Genomic DNA, 16078 nt, shown 5'->3' with positions numbered 1-16078 from the left:
GGCTGAGTTCCTTCCTTGTCCCCACCGGGCTTGGTCCCTTAAGAAGCCTTCCCCATGGAAGACGTGTGTCCTTCGCTCACCATCAAGTCCTTGACATGTAGCCCAGCCTCACCTGCTTTGTCACACAGGGGCCAAATCATTATTGGCCAAACTGTCATGAAACAGGCAGCCCCAGAGCAGAAGGCGGTGACTCCTGAGACAGGGCTGTGGGGCAGGCCTTCGCTAAAGGACTGGCAGCCCCTGTCTCCACGACACCCCATGTAAGATGCTTCCTGTGTAGGGCCAGCCTGTGCTTCCTCGCCTCCATCACAGGTTTTCAGATGTGCACAAAAACTTCACGTGCTGCCCCCAGGCCCAGTGGGCATTTCACAGAAGCAACATAGCCAAGCTGGTATGTCCCTTTGTGGGGGATTTTTGTCCACGCTGTGGCAACCCTATCACCAACCCCCCCAACTCTAACTCTGTACAGCTTAAGGCTGCTTTCCTTACAACACACACACATACACATACAATGTGGTTAAAATAAAATGTATTTCGTATAAATATCTCCATCATGGAATCATACAAGGAAGGCCCGAGAGGCAGACTGGGGGTTGTTTGTTTTTTTAAATACAGAGGCATAAATAACTTTACATGGGCAGCTAAATACAGAGTGGCATGACAGCGCCTCCAGGTGGTCACTCCAAGTGGTGCAATCAAGGAAGTTCCATCTTTCTCACCCCCTGGCCAGACATGGCACTGCAGATTTAGTCTCCAAGGGACCAGGGAGGCCTGTCTCTCCATCACCCTGGAGCAGGGGCTCAAGAGAGACAAAAGGTTCCGCTCTGTCTCCAAGGCTGCTACTTGGTAGCAGGTCAAGTAAAGGGTTTGAGAGGGAAGGAGATGGGGAAATAAGATTTGAAGCTTGGAGATACAATCTCCCTCTAGTATACCCAGTCCTGTGACCTCAGATAATCGAGAGTGGGTGCCATCATTAAGTTCCATGGCAGCAGCTTTAACTTCTGCTGTGGGCGCCTGGAGCTCTGGGATCGCTGGGCAGCCCTGCTGCTCCATCCTTTTTTACCTCATAGGGAAATACAGCACCAAAGATGTCTTCATGATAGCGCTTCTGGCTCTTTAAGGGAAAACAGAGACCAAGGTATTAATATCAGCTCTGTTGGTGCAGCCCCCTCTCACTCAGCAGGTCCAGGCTGGGACCAGCCCCCAGGGTTCCCTGGTTTCCCCATCACACAGACACTCATGAACTATTTGCCTTCCCAATTGCCATGCTTAGATTAAATTTGAATCTCACTTAGACTCTTTAACTCCCATGAGCACCCACTCTGGTGTGGACCACAAAACATCTCCACAAGCTTTATGACAGCCATTAAAGCCTGTCCATTGGAAAAGACCCTGATGCTGGGAAAGATAGAAGACAGGAGAAGAGGATGACAGAGGATGAGATGATTGCATGGCATCACTGACTCAATGAACATGAGTTTGAGCAAGCTCCAGGAGATGGTGAAGGACAGAAAAGCCTGGCGTGCTGCAGTCCATGGGGTCGCAAAGAGTCGGACACGACTGAGCGACTGAACAACAGCAAAGCCTGCCCTGTGCTTGTCCCACAGGGCTCCAGGAACTGTGGGCTCTGAGATAAATATGGTTGGGAAATGCTGTGCACTTTCTCCCAGTCTTTAAGCTCTTTGATGCACAGCAGCGTGTTAGGGGCTCTGAGTGTCTTGCAGAAAATCAACATGTTTGCTTTTGTCCAACTGAGCAATCAGATCAGGATGGACAGTCAGGCTTTCTAACAGCTCACCAGCTCTGACCTCCTGTCCTCTCTAGGATTCCTTTGAGTCCAGTCTGAGCCTGAGTCCCCTGGTCTCGTCTCCCAGGCCCGTGCCCGTGACCTGCATCCCGAGCCCACATACCAGCGGCCCTACCTTGAGCTGGAAGAAATAGTCCTCCACTTGCTCCTCGTTCAGGCTCAGCGCGGTAGCCACCAGCTGCTTCAGGGTGCGGGCCACATCCCGGGCCATGCGCACGTCCCCACAGACATAGAGGTGGCCTTGCTCCTCATGGAGCACGCGAAGCACCTCACCCGCCAGCCGCTGCCGCAGGATGTCTTGAACATAGACCTGAAACCAGAGGAGATGGTGGGTTCAGGCCCCCATGTTGGGGGCAAAGGCTGCAGTCAGGCCTGCTGGCCATAGGGAGGCAGGGAGAGGGCGCAAGGGGCTGTGGGGTGAGCACCCTCCCGGCCAGCGCCTTGCACGGGGACAATCAACGTCGGGATGAGGAGGTTCACTGGCGCCCTGCCTGGCCCAGGCCTGGGCTGGGGCTGGAGAGGTGAATACCGGCCACAGCCCTGCCCTTGAGGAGCTGACCCTCCAGTGGAGCTCCCAGATTTAGCACACTTGCTCTAAATTTAGCACACTTCAAAGAGGCATCAATCAAGCCACTTGCCCTGCCCAGGGCTCTGAGGCCCATCTGCCTAGACCTCAGAAAAGGGAGCCTCTCAGCAGACTGTCCAGGGGACCCTGCTTGTAATTCAGAGCAGGGCTCGCCAGATATTCAGAAATCCTGGAGTCAATCGGGGACTCTCTGCTCTTGCTTCACACAAGTGATGCCACCAGGCACAGAGACACCACCGAGCACGGAGGCCAGTACCAGGTTGGGAGGGGTCCAATGGGACAAGTTCACAAAGGCTGAGCCAAGAGACTGTTCTGACTGCCCAGGCTCCTGGGGCAAAGTGCCCACTGGGGCAGCAGAGCGGGGCAGCAGGCCATTTGGGGAACAGCAGCCACCCTCCAGCCCTGCACTGCCTGAGCATGAAGCTGACCTGGACCACCACCCACCCAACAGTTGTACATCCAGAGAGGGGAGCCTTCAGCAGGCCAGGCACTGGGGATGAACCCATACATGACCCTGACTTAGCCCTTAATGTTTCAGGGCCTGTCTCTTCTCCTGGAAGAGTGAACATACTATCAGTAGCTTCATAGCACCGCTCTGGTGACAGCATAACTCCTTCCATTTTATTTTTAAATATTTATTTATTTGGCTGCACTGGGTCTTTGTTTCGGCATGCAGGATCTTTAGTTGAGTGATGAGAGACCTAGTTCCCTGACCAGGAATTGAACTCGGTCCCCTGAATTGGGAGCACAGAGTCTCAGCCCCTAGACCACCAGGCAAGCCCCCGTCTCTATTTTGGAGCTGAGGAGGTGAAGGCTCACAAAGGCAAGGGGCTTGTGGGGAGCCAGACACCCACCATAGTCTGTTCTTTTAATGCTCCACCCTTTCTACACGCACAGTTGTCGCATTTACCTTGGGCTGGTCAGGCAGGCGGGAATAGGCAGTGTGCACCTCGTGCAGCACCCCCTTGCGGGCCATCTCCAGCATCTCCTCCCGGTAGAGGTGATCCTCTTCCGGGCGGCGGCACCCGAAAACCAGAGTCATGCGGCCGCCCTGGAGCCCTGTAAGACCCAGAGCAGGTTGCAGTTACCATGATGACCAGCAGAGGGCGCGCGGATCATGCTGCAAGGCTGGCTGAGCTGGGCGCCCAACTGGAATCCCATTTCATCGCCACATCCTATCTAAAATAGTACTGTCCTTATTTTACAGATGAGGAAACTGAGGCCCAGGACATTGATATCATCTTTCCACACAGGTTGAGGTAAACTTGGGAGAGGGGCCAGGAAATGTCTGTGGGATGGTTACAGTCACAGTTCTACTCCCAGGCAGGCGCCGAGCACCACCTGGTGCCCCCTCCCCATCCCCGGGAGCCCTCCAGTTATACCTTTGTGCTCAGCCTCATGGAGCCGCTGCTGCCAGAAACTGCGGAAGGGGGCGATGCCCGTGCCGGGTCCGATGAGGATGCAAGGACGGGAGCGGTCCTCGGGGAGCTGGAAGCCACTGGCACTGAGGGGACAGAAGGAAAGAGGTCCTGTCCTCAGACACTCTGGGCCCAACGCACACACACAGGACAGGGGCAGGGGAACTGGGGTGTGGTTGAGGCAGCAGTGTGGAGGGGCAGGGGGTTGCGGTGGAGACAGCGAGCTCAAATTTGGTTTCCCAAGTCCAGCAGGCTATTTCATGTCCCCCATCCAGGTGAACTACATTCACCATCACCTCACCCTGGGGTCCTTTGGGAAAAAGGCTGAGCTTCGTTGTTCTGAGCCCACCACCACCATCAACCTCTGTCCCTGCTAGAGACCTGGCTGTGCTCTATCACTAGGGGTTAGAATGGAGAGGCCCAGTGTGATGACCCCAGTGCCTTCTTCACAGGCCAATAGACCCAGAGTGGCATCTAAACCCCAGAAGCCTCCCTTTCAACCCAGAACTCCCCGGGGCCAGTGGTCCCACAGTCGACACAGTGGAGGGAGTGCCTACCTTCGCACAAAGCAGGGCACCGGGTCTTGGGGCTTCAAGCTGCTGAGCCACGTACTGCAGACGCCATGGTGCAGAGGACCTTGGCCATCTGCAAGGACAGCACACACTGACCAATGTGGTCCCCACCACCCATGCATGAACACTTTTAGTGGCTCCTCCCTGAACTGCCCGCTCAGGCACCAACAGGCTTTAATCAGAGGGCTGCTTTTCCTCCTGGTTCTGAGCTCTCCTCCCTATGTGCCCAGAGTCGGCAAAAGCTGAAAGGGACTCAGAACAGGCAAGGCTCTCTCACTGCAGAAGCTGAGTATCAGAGAGGGAAGGTGACTTGTATAAGTTCCCTCAGGTAACAGTAGAATTGGGTCACGACTCAGCCTCCCTAACTCCTACTCCAATGCTCCTACCAAGAAGTCTCGATTGGTTTCCCTCAGGGTGGAATCCTGCTTTCATAGGATGTGCACCTGCCTCCCCTCCCCTGGTCCGAGGACTGAGACCTGGCCTCTGTAGATGTTCTTTGAGTGAAAGTCGCTCAGTCATGTTTGACTCTTTGTGACCCCATGGATTGTAATTGTAACCTGCCAGGCTCCTCTGTCTGTGGAATTCTCCAGGCAAGAATACTGGAGTGGGTAGCCATTCCCTTCTCCAGAGGATCTTCCCAACCCAGGGATGGAACCCAGGTCTCCTGCAAATGGTCTTTAGCAAAGAGAGTCTCTGCCTGGTTTTCAGAAACCATATGAATGTGCTTCTCAGATCACATCTACAAAGAAGTTAGCTCGGTGCCTGGTTCATAGTGATCTCTCCCATACTCCTCCCACTGCTGTTAACAGGTCTGGAAGATGGGTGTTTAATGATGAGGAGATCAAAGCTCAGAGGTGTTGAACAGCTGCCCAGTAAGTAGCAGACTTGGGCTGCCCACAGCCACTGCCCCAGCCTCACCTCGGGTGCGGTACGTGAGCACGGCCACAGTGAGGTGGATCTCCGTGGGTGCGAGGTCCCTGGAGGAGCTGATGGAGTAGTACCGGGGCTTCAGAATAGGGAGCTGGGAGAGCAGGAAGCTGGCAGACACCCGCAGGGACGGGAACTCCTCCAGCACCTCCAGGAATGTGGGGCTGTTGGTGAACTTCCACTTGTTGTAATCCGAGGGCTGAAAGCCAAGGGCAATGTGAGTGTCTCTGGGAGTTTGCTCCACACGGAGGGAAGAGGCTGTCACAATTCAGTATTCATTCATTCACTCAACTCATTCATTCCCACAGCAAGCATTTCAAAGAACTTGGCTCTGTCCATGGTGCTGAAAACACTGAGCTGGAGAGAAGTAGCATTTCTCTAACTTGTGTGCTTAGAACCTTACTGTCAAAACTGGTGGGCAACAGTCAAATTTTTATCATAACCTAATTTGGGTGAATGTTTTGGAATCATACATGGGCAGCAGTCAAATTTTTATCGTAACCTAATTTAGGGGAGAGCTTTGGAATCATATTCTGGAGAAGGAAATGGCAACCCACTCCAGTATTCTTGCCTGGAGAACTCCATGGACAGAGGAGCCTGGTGGGCTACAGTCCATTGGGTCACAAAGAGAAGGACATGACTGAGTGACTAACACACTTGGAATCATACAGACCTGGGTTCAAACCTTGCCTGAAGGCTCTTACTATTTGTGGGATCTTGTCCCCATTACTTAACCTTTGTGGAGTGAGGACAGCATCACCTACCTCGTGGGGATGTTGTGAGAATTAAGTGAGAAAATGTGTGCCAAGTTAGTGTAGTGCCGCCACAGGATAATGGCAGTGGAGGTGACTGGAATCAAGATTATTAGAGATAATGGTGATGGTAATAATGATATCCAGTGCTTTGCAAAGGGCTTCCCTGGCAGCTCAGATAGTAAAGATCCATCTGCAATGCAGGAGACCCCAGTTTGATTCCTGGGTCAGGAAGATCTGCTGGAGAAGGGATAGGCCACCCACTCCAGTATTATTTAGGCTTCCCTTGTGGCTCAGCTGGTAAAGAATCCGCCTGCAATGTGAGAGACCTGGGTTTGATCCCTGGGTTGGAAGTGCCTTTGCAAAGACTTGGGCCTAGAAAGTTTCCAGTGAGTTAATGCATTCTTTCATCCATTTATTAATTCAACTACTACACATCTGTTACTATGTCCATTCATCCACATCATCTATCCTCCAATACTTCCTGAGTTCCAGGCTTCTTCCAGGTGTAGGGAATACAAGAGAGAATGTTTCTCCTTTTTCCAGCTAATTTCTAAGGAAGGGCACTTAGGCTGCATTCTGCACACATTCAAAAAACTCAGTTCACTCGATGCAACTATGTCCTAGAAATGGGACGGGAGAGGATGCCTGACTTCCCACCAGCCTTTGACAAGTCGCACTTTGGGAAGCTGGGGTGGATCCTCTTGAAGTTTAAAAAAACAGCTCTAGGCTCAGGCTCCCCCTGACTCTGTGACCCTGTCCCAGCCTCACCCACCAGCCCCGACCTTCACCTGGCATAGGGTCTCCAGCCTCTGCCTCTCAGCCTCTTCCGTGGCCAGCTGGGCCAGCTTTCGGAGCAGCAGCTGGGTTGGCGGGGTGGTGATGTCCAGGAAATAGGTGAGAGCCTGGCTGAGTGAGCAAGGTGGCAGTCGCTTGTCCTTGACCCAGTAACTGCCTGAAGAGGGAAGAAAGGAGACAGGATAGGAAAGAGGCCCCATTTAGGTTTCCCAAAGAGTGATAAGGCTTCAGGGAGAGACACCCTCCACCCTCCAGCTGTCGGGGAGAGAAGACACTGAAATTCTGGTTCCAGAAACAGTAAAAGGGCTCATGTGCCCAACTCACGCGCAGGGGAATGGTGCTCAGAGATAGGACTGCCAGGAAAGGCTGATCAATAACCCCCCAAAGGGCACCCAAGTGGACACAATCTTCAAAACTAACCATGAACCAGAGTCCAGTCCCTCTCTGGCACGGACTTGAACTTCAGCAGTACACACACAGGTGAACTACAGATTCACATTGACTAAATTCACCAAAGACTGATGTACACCCTAGAGGTGAGTTGTTCATTTAGAGAAAAGCCTTTTTCTATCCTGTGGTGGCTGCTACTGTTATTATTATAATAGTAATTATTATGAATATTCTTGCATATCTGCCTCCTGTACTAAGTAATAAGTTTTCTGAGGGCAGACATGGAGTCTCACTCATTTTAGCCCAGGTATATAGCCCAGACGGGGGCTTCCCTGGTGGCTTAAATGATAAAGAATCCATCTGCAATGCAGGAGACGTGGGATCAATCCCTGGGGTGGGAAAATCCTGGGTTGGGAGGAGGATATGGCAATCCACTCCAGTAATCTTGCCTGGAAAATCACATGAACAGAGGAGCCTGATGGGCTACAGTCCATAGGGTCACAAAGAGTCAGACACGACTGACATGACTTAGCAGACATGCACACATAGCCTGGGATATAGATGTTTTGTAGGCTGGTATACAGATGGTGGTGGTGATAGTTTAGTCGCTAAGTTGTGTCTGACTCTTGCAACTCAATGGACTGTAGCCCAACAGGTTCCTCTGTTCCATGGGATTTCCCAGGCAAGAATACTGGAGTGAATTGCCACTTCCTTCTCCAGGGGATCTTCCTGACCCAGGGATTGAACCTGTGTCTCCTGCATTGCAGGCAGATTCTTTACCACTGAGCCACCTGGGAAGCCCCTGGTATATAGATATAAGTGATTAAAATTTCGATGGAAAAATGAATCAGTCAACAGAAGGGGCCAGTTAAGGAAACAAACGAAGGGGAAAGACAGCCCAGCCTCAGGTGTTGGGCAGATAGTTTCAAGGAAGAATCCCTTCTCACTGGAACTATTATAGTCCAGAATATACAGCTGAGAATAGTATAAATAGTCCAGAACTATTTGAAAGGCTGCTTTGGGGCAGGCCTCAGGGGCCCCCTACTCAGCCAGAAGGACAAGACTAGATGAGTGTTCGCAGCGCAGGTCTGGGCCCAGCCCATCAGTGGGGCTGGGAGGTGGTGGGAGGATGCTGAGGTCACCTCAGCCAAGCTCCCCTGCAGAAGGCTCACCATTCTCACAGAGGGTCTCCAGGCGCACGGACTGGTGCGGGGCAGGGCCATCCACCACTCGCTCAAGGATGCCTTGGACCAGGGCCGGCTGGTTGCCTGGGAAAACTCCGAGGTGCTCTCCCGGCAGGTAGCTTGGAGCTTGGCTGCCCTCACAGGAGAGTTCCACCAGGAGGGTGGTGCGGCTGGAGAAGGAAAGAGAAGCCTCTGGTGACGCCACCAGGATTTCCTCCCGCACTCCCCAATGGGTGGGCCAGCTTCCCCAGGAAATGTGCCCTCCTTTCATGTTTCTGCCCAGTTCCATGAACACAGGTTGCCAGCATCCCAGGGCTGGGGTGCTCAAGAGGGCTGGGGGCTGGTGGGGACCGTGGCTTCTCCGTGGGGAAAGGGTGGGCAGTAACCCTCCACAAGAGCTTGGCCACAGACTCTGCCTAAAGAAAGCATGTCACTGGGAGATACGTGGGCATTGGGACCAACCTTTCCTAGTGTCAGCACAAATCTGGTTCTTATTATAACACAGCCCAATTTTGCTAACGAATGTAAGGACAGCACAGATAAACCTACAGAGAATCCACAACACTGGCTGCCCGGCAGGGAAAGGTCCTGCCCTGCCAAAACTTCTCCTGAAAGTTCTTAAGAAAGAGCCAAAGGGTCTGAGTTTCTCTTGTCCTCCTTTTTTTTTGGTAAAATAATTAAGTCACAAAGGACAGGAAGTGAAGCAGGTGCCTGATTTCCAAGCTGGAAAACTGGCCCATGGTTAATGGAGACCTGATGTGAAGGTGCTGGTGGCCACAAGGGTGAGCAGTTTAGCTGGTCCTACCAACAGCACCGTAGCTAAGGCCAGCAGATGCTTTTATTTTCTTCCTTCAAGACTGACTTACTCTGGCCTTCCCTTGATTAAAATAAAATCTGTGGGGACCTCCCTAGTGGTCCAGTGGTAAAGAATACACCTGCCAATGCCGAGGGCATGGATTCGATCCCTGGTCCAGGAAGATCCTATATGTCTTAGAACAACTAAGCCCATGTGCTGCAACTATCAGAGCCCATGCACCCTAGAGCCAGTGTTCCACCCATGCTCCAAAACTAGAGAGTAGCCCCCGCAGATCACAACTAGAGAAAGCTCGCGCAGCCAAAAATAAATAAATAAATAAAATCGGTGGAATTTCACCCTGAAGTCCTGTCTTCTGCTCTACCTGGATTTCGGACTCTGCAGATTCTGGTGCGATTTGAGCCTCATGGTGAACACATGCTTGGCGTGCATACTGCTCAGGGCTGTGGAATAGAGAGACGGTGAAGTGGCGACGTGGCTCGTAAGTGTTGGTGGGGCAGCCTCCACGTGCTGAGTCAATTACACCCGACATTCCCCTGGGTGTCTCACGGTGGCGGTGCTGGGATTTTCCTTCCCTGCCTTTTTTTTCCCACTATGTTTCTCAGTCACAAATAAAGACCCTTGGTCTGACAGAAGGTGCTTGTGCTGCTGCTAGATGCTGGGGAATGCAATTTAGGTGCCCCCAATATGGGGATTTCTAGAGTATCCCATGGCTTGGGATCCATAGGAGAGCATAGTTGAAGCTGAGGATATCCTAAACATGCAGAAACCTGCAGGACCACTGCATTTGTGGTACAAGACAAGAGGAATCATGGGAGCACAGCATCAATAGGGGCCATCCAGAGTTCCCAGGCCACAGCCTGGAACTGCCTCTGCAAAATGTCCTTCATTAACACCTGGATGTCATTGGAGCTGGAAGGCTGGGGCCTAAATCCCAACTTGGCCTCGTGCTAGCAACTTGTCACACCTCCCTGAACTTCAGTTTCTCTGTCTGTGCTTTCCACTTGGGATGAGTGTCAGCGATCGCTTAGAGCATGTACACAAAGAGCCCAGCACAGTGTCCGGCACACGGGAGCACCCTTCTCTTTCCACCACCCTCCCAGGGTTTCCTTCTGAATACCCTTCCTCAGAGACCAGACAAGCCCTTGGTCTTGCATCCCTACAGACTCTTGGACCCAATGAGAGAGAGACGCCTGGTATCCCTAGACTAGCTGCCTCTGTTCAGAGGGTCCTAGTGGTCTCCTTGGGCTTCCCAGGTGGCACAGTAATAAAGAATCCATCCACCAATGCAGGAGACACAAGAGACCTCAGTTCAATCCCTGGGTTGGGAAGATCCCCTGGAGGAGGGCATGGCAACCCATTCCAGTATTCTTGCCTGCAGAATCCCATGGACAGAAGAGCCAGGCAGACTATAGTCCAGGGAGTTGCAAAGAGTCAGACATGACTGAGCAACTAACACACATGTGCAGATATACACATAAACAAACACAGAGTGTTCTGCTTGACTATAGGCTCAGGACTCAGACACGCCCACCTGGAAGGAAGGGCAAACAAGCTCCTTGTGTTACAGGGAAGCAGTACCTTTGTTGAGGTCCAGAGGCTCTGAGTCCTGCACGAGCCTGTAGTGGTGTGGGTCCCAGGTCACATTGGAAGTGTAGAGCTTGGGGATCTCAATGTGGTGCTTGCCCCTGACATCGAATATCTCACAGGCTGCCTGGACGAAGATGAAATAGACCAGTGTTAATAACCATTCCTGTTATCAGCAGCAGCAACACCACCCCTGGGGCTACCATGTTCCTTACAACTGAGCCTAGTGCTTTAATTACTAAGGACACTTATCTGGTAGGGCTATTATGAAGACTGTAAAAAGTGGCTGGTCCTAGCACGGAGTAGCTGTTGCTGCTATTATGAATATTAATAATAAGGACAGCATCTCCTTTTATCTGCATGCCCACACCATGAGACAGGTTTGATTGCTCCCATTTTCCTGATGTGGAATTGTGTGGAGGAGACATGGGCTTGGGAATCATGCCGACCCCTCTCAAGCTGGTGCTCGTAAGTCCCGCTGCGGGGTGAAAGACTTTGCTTCAGTGAGTTTTCTCAGTCAGTGGGGTCAAGCCACAGGCCCTAAAGACCTACGGAGATAGCCCTGTCTCCAAGTTCTCTGTAGCTGGGACACTGAAATGAGACAAGGATGTCAGGAGGTGACCTGGATAATCAGAGGGGGGAAAGATCTTAAACCATAGCTCCCGAGGACAGGGAAGCATCTTATCCACCTTTTCCCACCTGGGGGACACATGTCTCAGTGGAGCTCTTCTGGGGGCTGTTGGGGTGCAGCAGTGACCTGAGTCCTCCAACCTGCGACCCTGCCCACACTGGGACCATGCCTACAGGGCCCAATAGGGGTGGTGACCCCCAGGATGCCTGGCACAGGTGTCTGGGGCACAAGTACACCACAGCCTCCCTGCCCATGTGGTGGGGCAGCTCCCAGATGTGAACTGACCTTGAAGGTTTGCACGGCCCAGCTGCGGAAGGCCTCCTCCTGCCCGCTGAGTTCGTCCCCTTCCCCGGTTGGGGCAAGCTGAGAAGCCCCCAGCTGGGACAACTTCTGGTCGATGTCATGAGCAAAGGCACAGAACTGAGGGTACATGCTGGAGCCAAGGCCAAACACGGCGTACCTGCCGGAGGAGGACACGCATGGAGCCTGGGTGAGCTGACCCACCACCTGCCCCAGGGCCAACAAGTCATAGGTCAGCCCCGGGACACGTTCATGCCAGCTGGGCAAGGATCACCAGGGCACGCATCCCATTCCTGTCTTCCCTGGCTGCCAAGCCTTGTCATCAACTCCCAAGACCAACCCCACCCTTGGCCTGCAGACCCAAGAGAAGTACTTGGTTTTCCTGCTTTGACCCACGACACCCCTGAGGACAAGCTCTCTTTGGGCCTGGACATCCCAGAGAAATCCCCCTCTTGTACATCCCCAGCTCCATCGTCAGATGGAACCCAGACTCTGGGAGCAGGGAAGGGCATTACCGGAACTTGTTGGTGAGTTCTTTCAGCATAAAGAGGGACTTCTTCAGTTTCTAGAAAGAGAATCATAGACGTCTCAGGACACAATTAACGAGAGCACTGCTCTTCCTAGTCATCTGGTGGCTCATCTGAAAACTGGCCAAATCTGGCAGGACAAAGTCCAAGATCCTCATGTGGAAGTTGGTTTATGTGGACCACCTGGCTGGGACTTGGGGACAGTTTCACCCTCAGCAACTCATGGGGGCCTGACCTTTGGTGGGGGACCCAGGAGAGCCCAGCCCTGGCAGAGTGGGGGGACCTGTCTAATTGCAGGGTATCTCCAGAGGGTCTCTTGATGGGACCTTAGCCTTTCTTCTTGTCAGACTGACAATAGGTCCCATATTCTCCGAAATAACCCTGATTTCCCAGAAACTCAAGATAACTTCCCAGGTGGTGCAGTGGTAAAGAACCTGCCTGCAATGCGGGAGACCTGGGCTTGACCCCTGGGCCAGGAAGGGAACGGTTACCCACTCCAGTATTCTTGCCTGGAGAATCCCATGGCAGGCTACAGTCCATCAGGGTCGCCAACACTCAGACATGACTGAGCAACTAACATTTTCACTTTCTTTTTTTTTACAAGATAACTTCAGATGGAAAATAGTGTCAAATTACATGGTAGGAAAATATTCTTTTTTCTACAATTTTTAAACAGTTACTCCTGTTTCAATTATTTTATTTTCTTGTCCTGAACACTAGGGAAAAATCTCAGATCACTGCCAGTGGAGACTTAACACTTCTCTAATACTTGCTTATTACTCTTTTTGAAAAACAAAGCAAGCCATGATTAGGCAACAGTATCTGGCTAAAATTCAATAACTGCTTGACTTTCATTGGATGTACGTGGGACCACTCTTTGCTGGCTTTCCATTTGTGAGACTGACATAGTTTCCTATAAAAATGAATTTTTAAATTTAAAAAGGCAGGTCAATTTATTGAAATACATTAAGCACCTCATAGGCTTGGCAGCTCGAGTATACACTGGTAATTACGAAGGAGGAAGGCTGATGGCTAAAGTTAGGGCAACCCAGAGTAATCGGAGCTCTCACTCCCAAATGCCCTCCTTAGGACATGCTGAGTCCCCAGGTCCTTTCCTTGGTCCTCTCAGGCCCTTACCAGCCCCCAGACCCCTGGGCCCTGGGCCACCTACCTCTCCGTTGCCGGGGGAATCTCCGTTGCCAAAAGTGCTGCTCACCACCAGCAGCAGCTGTTCCTCCTCCAGATGGCTCAGCCTGTACTGATCCATGCAGAGAACCTGCACAGCACCCAGGGTGGACGTCAGCCCTCGCTTCCAGGCTGACACCCTCCATGCCCTCCCCAGGCACCCCGTGCTTGGGTCCCCGCCATCAGCTCTGTCCCCTGGTGTCTGGCACGGAGGAGGTAAGTACTTAACAAGTCCCTGCCAACCGAACCTATTTGCACACAGCATCCTCGGTTCTTTGATTCTCCCATGGCTAGCATTATCAGCCAGCCCTGGGGGGTCTGCCTCCAAAACACTCCATGTTCCACATCACGTCTCACCACTTCCACTGCTATTTCAGATTCCAAGAATGTGGACATATTTTTCACAAAAACAGGATGAGCAGGTTACAAAAATGCTCAACTACGTTGACATCTTGGGAACACAGATGCTTTGCCTGAAGCTAATCTCAGGTGAAATACGTCAGGGCCTCAGGATTCTACCCAGGCCAGCCTGACCCGGGATGCCTTCAGTGACTTCAGTGATGTAGGCTCAAATCCAACACTGCTAGAAGGAATGAGTCACCCTTAGGGGTTTTGTTTTATTTCTCTGCATCTTATCCATTCTCTGCGCCGTTCACATTTAGCCCTGCATCCCATATAGGAGGTGCTCTGCAAATGGGAGTAAAATTCCTCTGAAACAGCTCATGAATATGAAGACTTGGCATCATTAGGAACATGTTTCTCAAATTGTGTTTCCTGGAACACTATGAAAAGCTTATCTACTAGGTAAGTTGGGAATTCCGGGACACATATCTTTCCTTCTATCGCAGAGTTGCAAAGTATGTCCCGAGGCTCAGGGATATCTAGGAGCAGAGCAATCACTGTAACTCGTCCCAGACTTCCCCACACACTGGCTGAGGCGGCTACCTTGGGGTTGAAGGCACAGCTGAACAAAGCCCCGAGGTCCTGGGCCAGCGTTTCCGATCTCCCCGTCTCCGTTGCAAAGAGGATCGTGGCTCTGACCCGGGATGCCATGGCCTTATGCATCAGCACCGAGGCGAAGAGCACGGCTCTGTGGGGACAGACAGAGGAGGTGCCAAGTCAGCCTCCCAGAAAGGAAGACGGGGGCCCTGCGCTTACAGTGGGGTAGGTTGAGGGAAAAGAATCCAGGTTTCTTACCAGCTAGGGACCTTGTCTCACTCCCCTCCCCTGCTCAACCCACCACTCAGGACCTTTGGGAAAATAGAGGAGAGAGAACTCTGGGGCAGAGGTGGCAGGTGACCCATGGAATTGGGGTCTGGTGGCACCTGTGGCAGAACCCGTCTGCCAATGCAGGAGACATAATGAGACACAAGTTCGATCCCTGGATCAGGAAGATCCCCTGGAGGAAGGCATGACAACCCACTCTAGTATTCCCGCCTGGAAAATCCCATGGACAGAGGAGCCTGGCAGGCTACAGTCCATAGGGTCGCAAAGAGTCGGACGCGACTGAAGTGACTTAGCATGCACGCACATCAGGGAACCAAACCCTTTCTCTCTCTTTTCTTAAATAGTTTTAATATGCTTTTTAAAAAAGATTTTTAAAAGCTTTATTGGATTTGTTACAATGCTGCTTCTGTGTTACGCTTTAGTCTTTTGGCCATGAGGCACACGGGATCTTGGTGCCCCCGGGGTGGGATCAAACCCACGCAGCCTGCAGTGGAAGAGCTGAGTCCTAACCACAGGATCGCCAGAGAAGGCCCTCCAAACCCTTTCTCTTTGTTCCCTGTCCTTCAAGGCCTAGAAGGAAGTGCTGCCAGTCAGATGTCAACAGTGACTGTTCCCACTTACTTGACCAAGACTTTGAATCGAATCTCTCTTCTCTGGGGCCTCCGCCTCTCGTCCTGCCAGACGTGGGTTTTCCAGGCCTCCACCTTCAGAAAAGAGGGCAGTTATGTAGGCAAGACAGGCCCTGGCTCGGCTCCGGCTTGGAGATACAGAGGGCCCTTCATGCCCCTCGTAAGTTGTGGGGGGTGGGGAGGCAAGCAGACCCTGTCCCCACTCCCTCACTGAAAGCTACACAGAGAAGGGCTGCGTCTGTCTGTCTCCCTCAGACTTGAAGCTCCTGTCTGGCACAGATCAGCTGATTTTCATTCAACTGTCCCCCTGGAAGGAGGGGCCACATGTCTCTTTTCTTTTGATGTCTTATCATTGGAAGCCTATATAGACTGTATATAATGTAAAGTCTGACCTGGGATGCCACTGAGAGTAGAAGGAGGTGCTGTGACAACAGGCACACACTGTCCCAAGCAGTCGGTCACCCTCCTTCTCACCTTTAGAGCAAGGAAGTTCCTCCCTAAATCTAACCAAGGTCCTTTTGGACAAAAAAAAAAAAAAAAAGCCCGTTTCACTGGGTGATGGTTCCTGAGTGCACTCTGGGTAGGTCACTGGGCTGAGCTGTTCCGTGCACCAGCTCACAGGATTCCTGACCACCTCTGCCATCATGGAGCTGACACCCATCTTTTCAGAGATGAGAAAATCAGGGCTTAGATGGGTGCAATGACCCACCTGAGATCACACAGCTAGGAGGTGGAAGAATCACC

At 52.1% G+C, this 16078-nt stretch overlaps 1 protein-coding gene across 2 annotated transcripts in view; it reads right to left on the bottom strand.

The window, feature by feature from the left end:
• Positions 1–512: 512 nt before the first annotated feature.
• Positions 513–16078, bottom strand: part of NOS2 (nitric oxide synthase 2) — an 81302-nt gene continuing 65736 nt past the window's right edge. For both annotated transcript variants that reach the window (XM_081584864.1, XM_081584865.1), the window contains 15 exons: positions 15327–15409; positions 14424–14568; positions 13465–13569; positions 12282–12331; positions 11752–11926; positions 10830–10962; positions 9613–9691; positions 8423–8604; positions 6854–7017; positions 5302–5509; positions 4369–4456; positions 3776–3897; positions 3304–3452; positions 1923–2117; positions 513–1114 (listed from right to left, as the gene is read on the bottom strand). In XM_081584864.1, the coding sequence (XP_081440990.1) occupies positions 995–1114; positions 1923–2117; positions 3304–3452; positions 3776–3897; positions 4369–4456; positions 5302–5509; positions 6854–7017; positions 8423–8604; positions 9613–9691; positions 10830–10962; positions 11752–11926; positions 12282–12331; positions 13465–13569; positions 14424–14568; positions 15327–15409 (1998 nt within the window). In that variant the 3' untranslated portion in view covers positions 513–994. The remainder of the gene's footprint in view (positions 1115–1922; positions 2118–3303; positions 3453–3775; positions 3898–4368; positions 4457–5301; positions 5510–6853; positions 7018–8422; positions 8605–9612; positions 9692–10829; positions 10963–11751; positions 11927–12281; positions 12332–13464; positions 13570–14423; positions 14569–15326; positions 15410–16078) is intronic.

The sequence above is a fragment of the Giraffa tippelskirchi genome, chromosome 3 (assembly GCF_054371585.1).
Source record: "Giraffa tippelskirchi isolate mGirTip1 chromosome 3, T2T-mGirTip1v1.2.pri, whole genome shotgun sequence".
NCBI lineage: Eukaryota > Metazoa > Chordata > Mammalia > Artiodactyla > Giraffidae > Giraffa > Giraffa tippelskirchi.
Note: the sequence above shows the minus strand (reverse complement) of the source record. Positions and strands in the feature narration are given on the sequence as shown.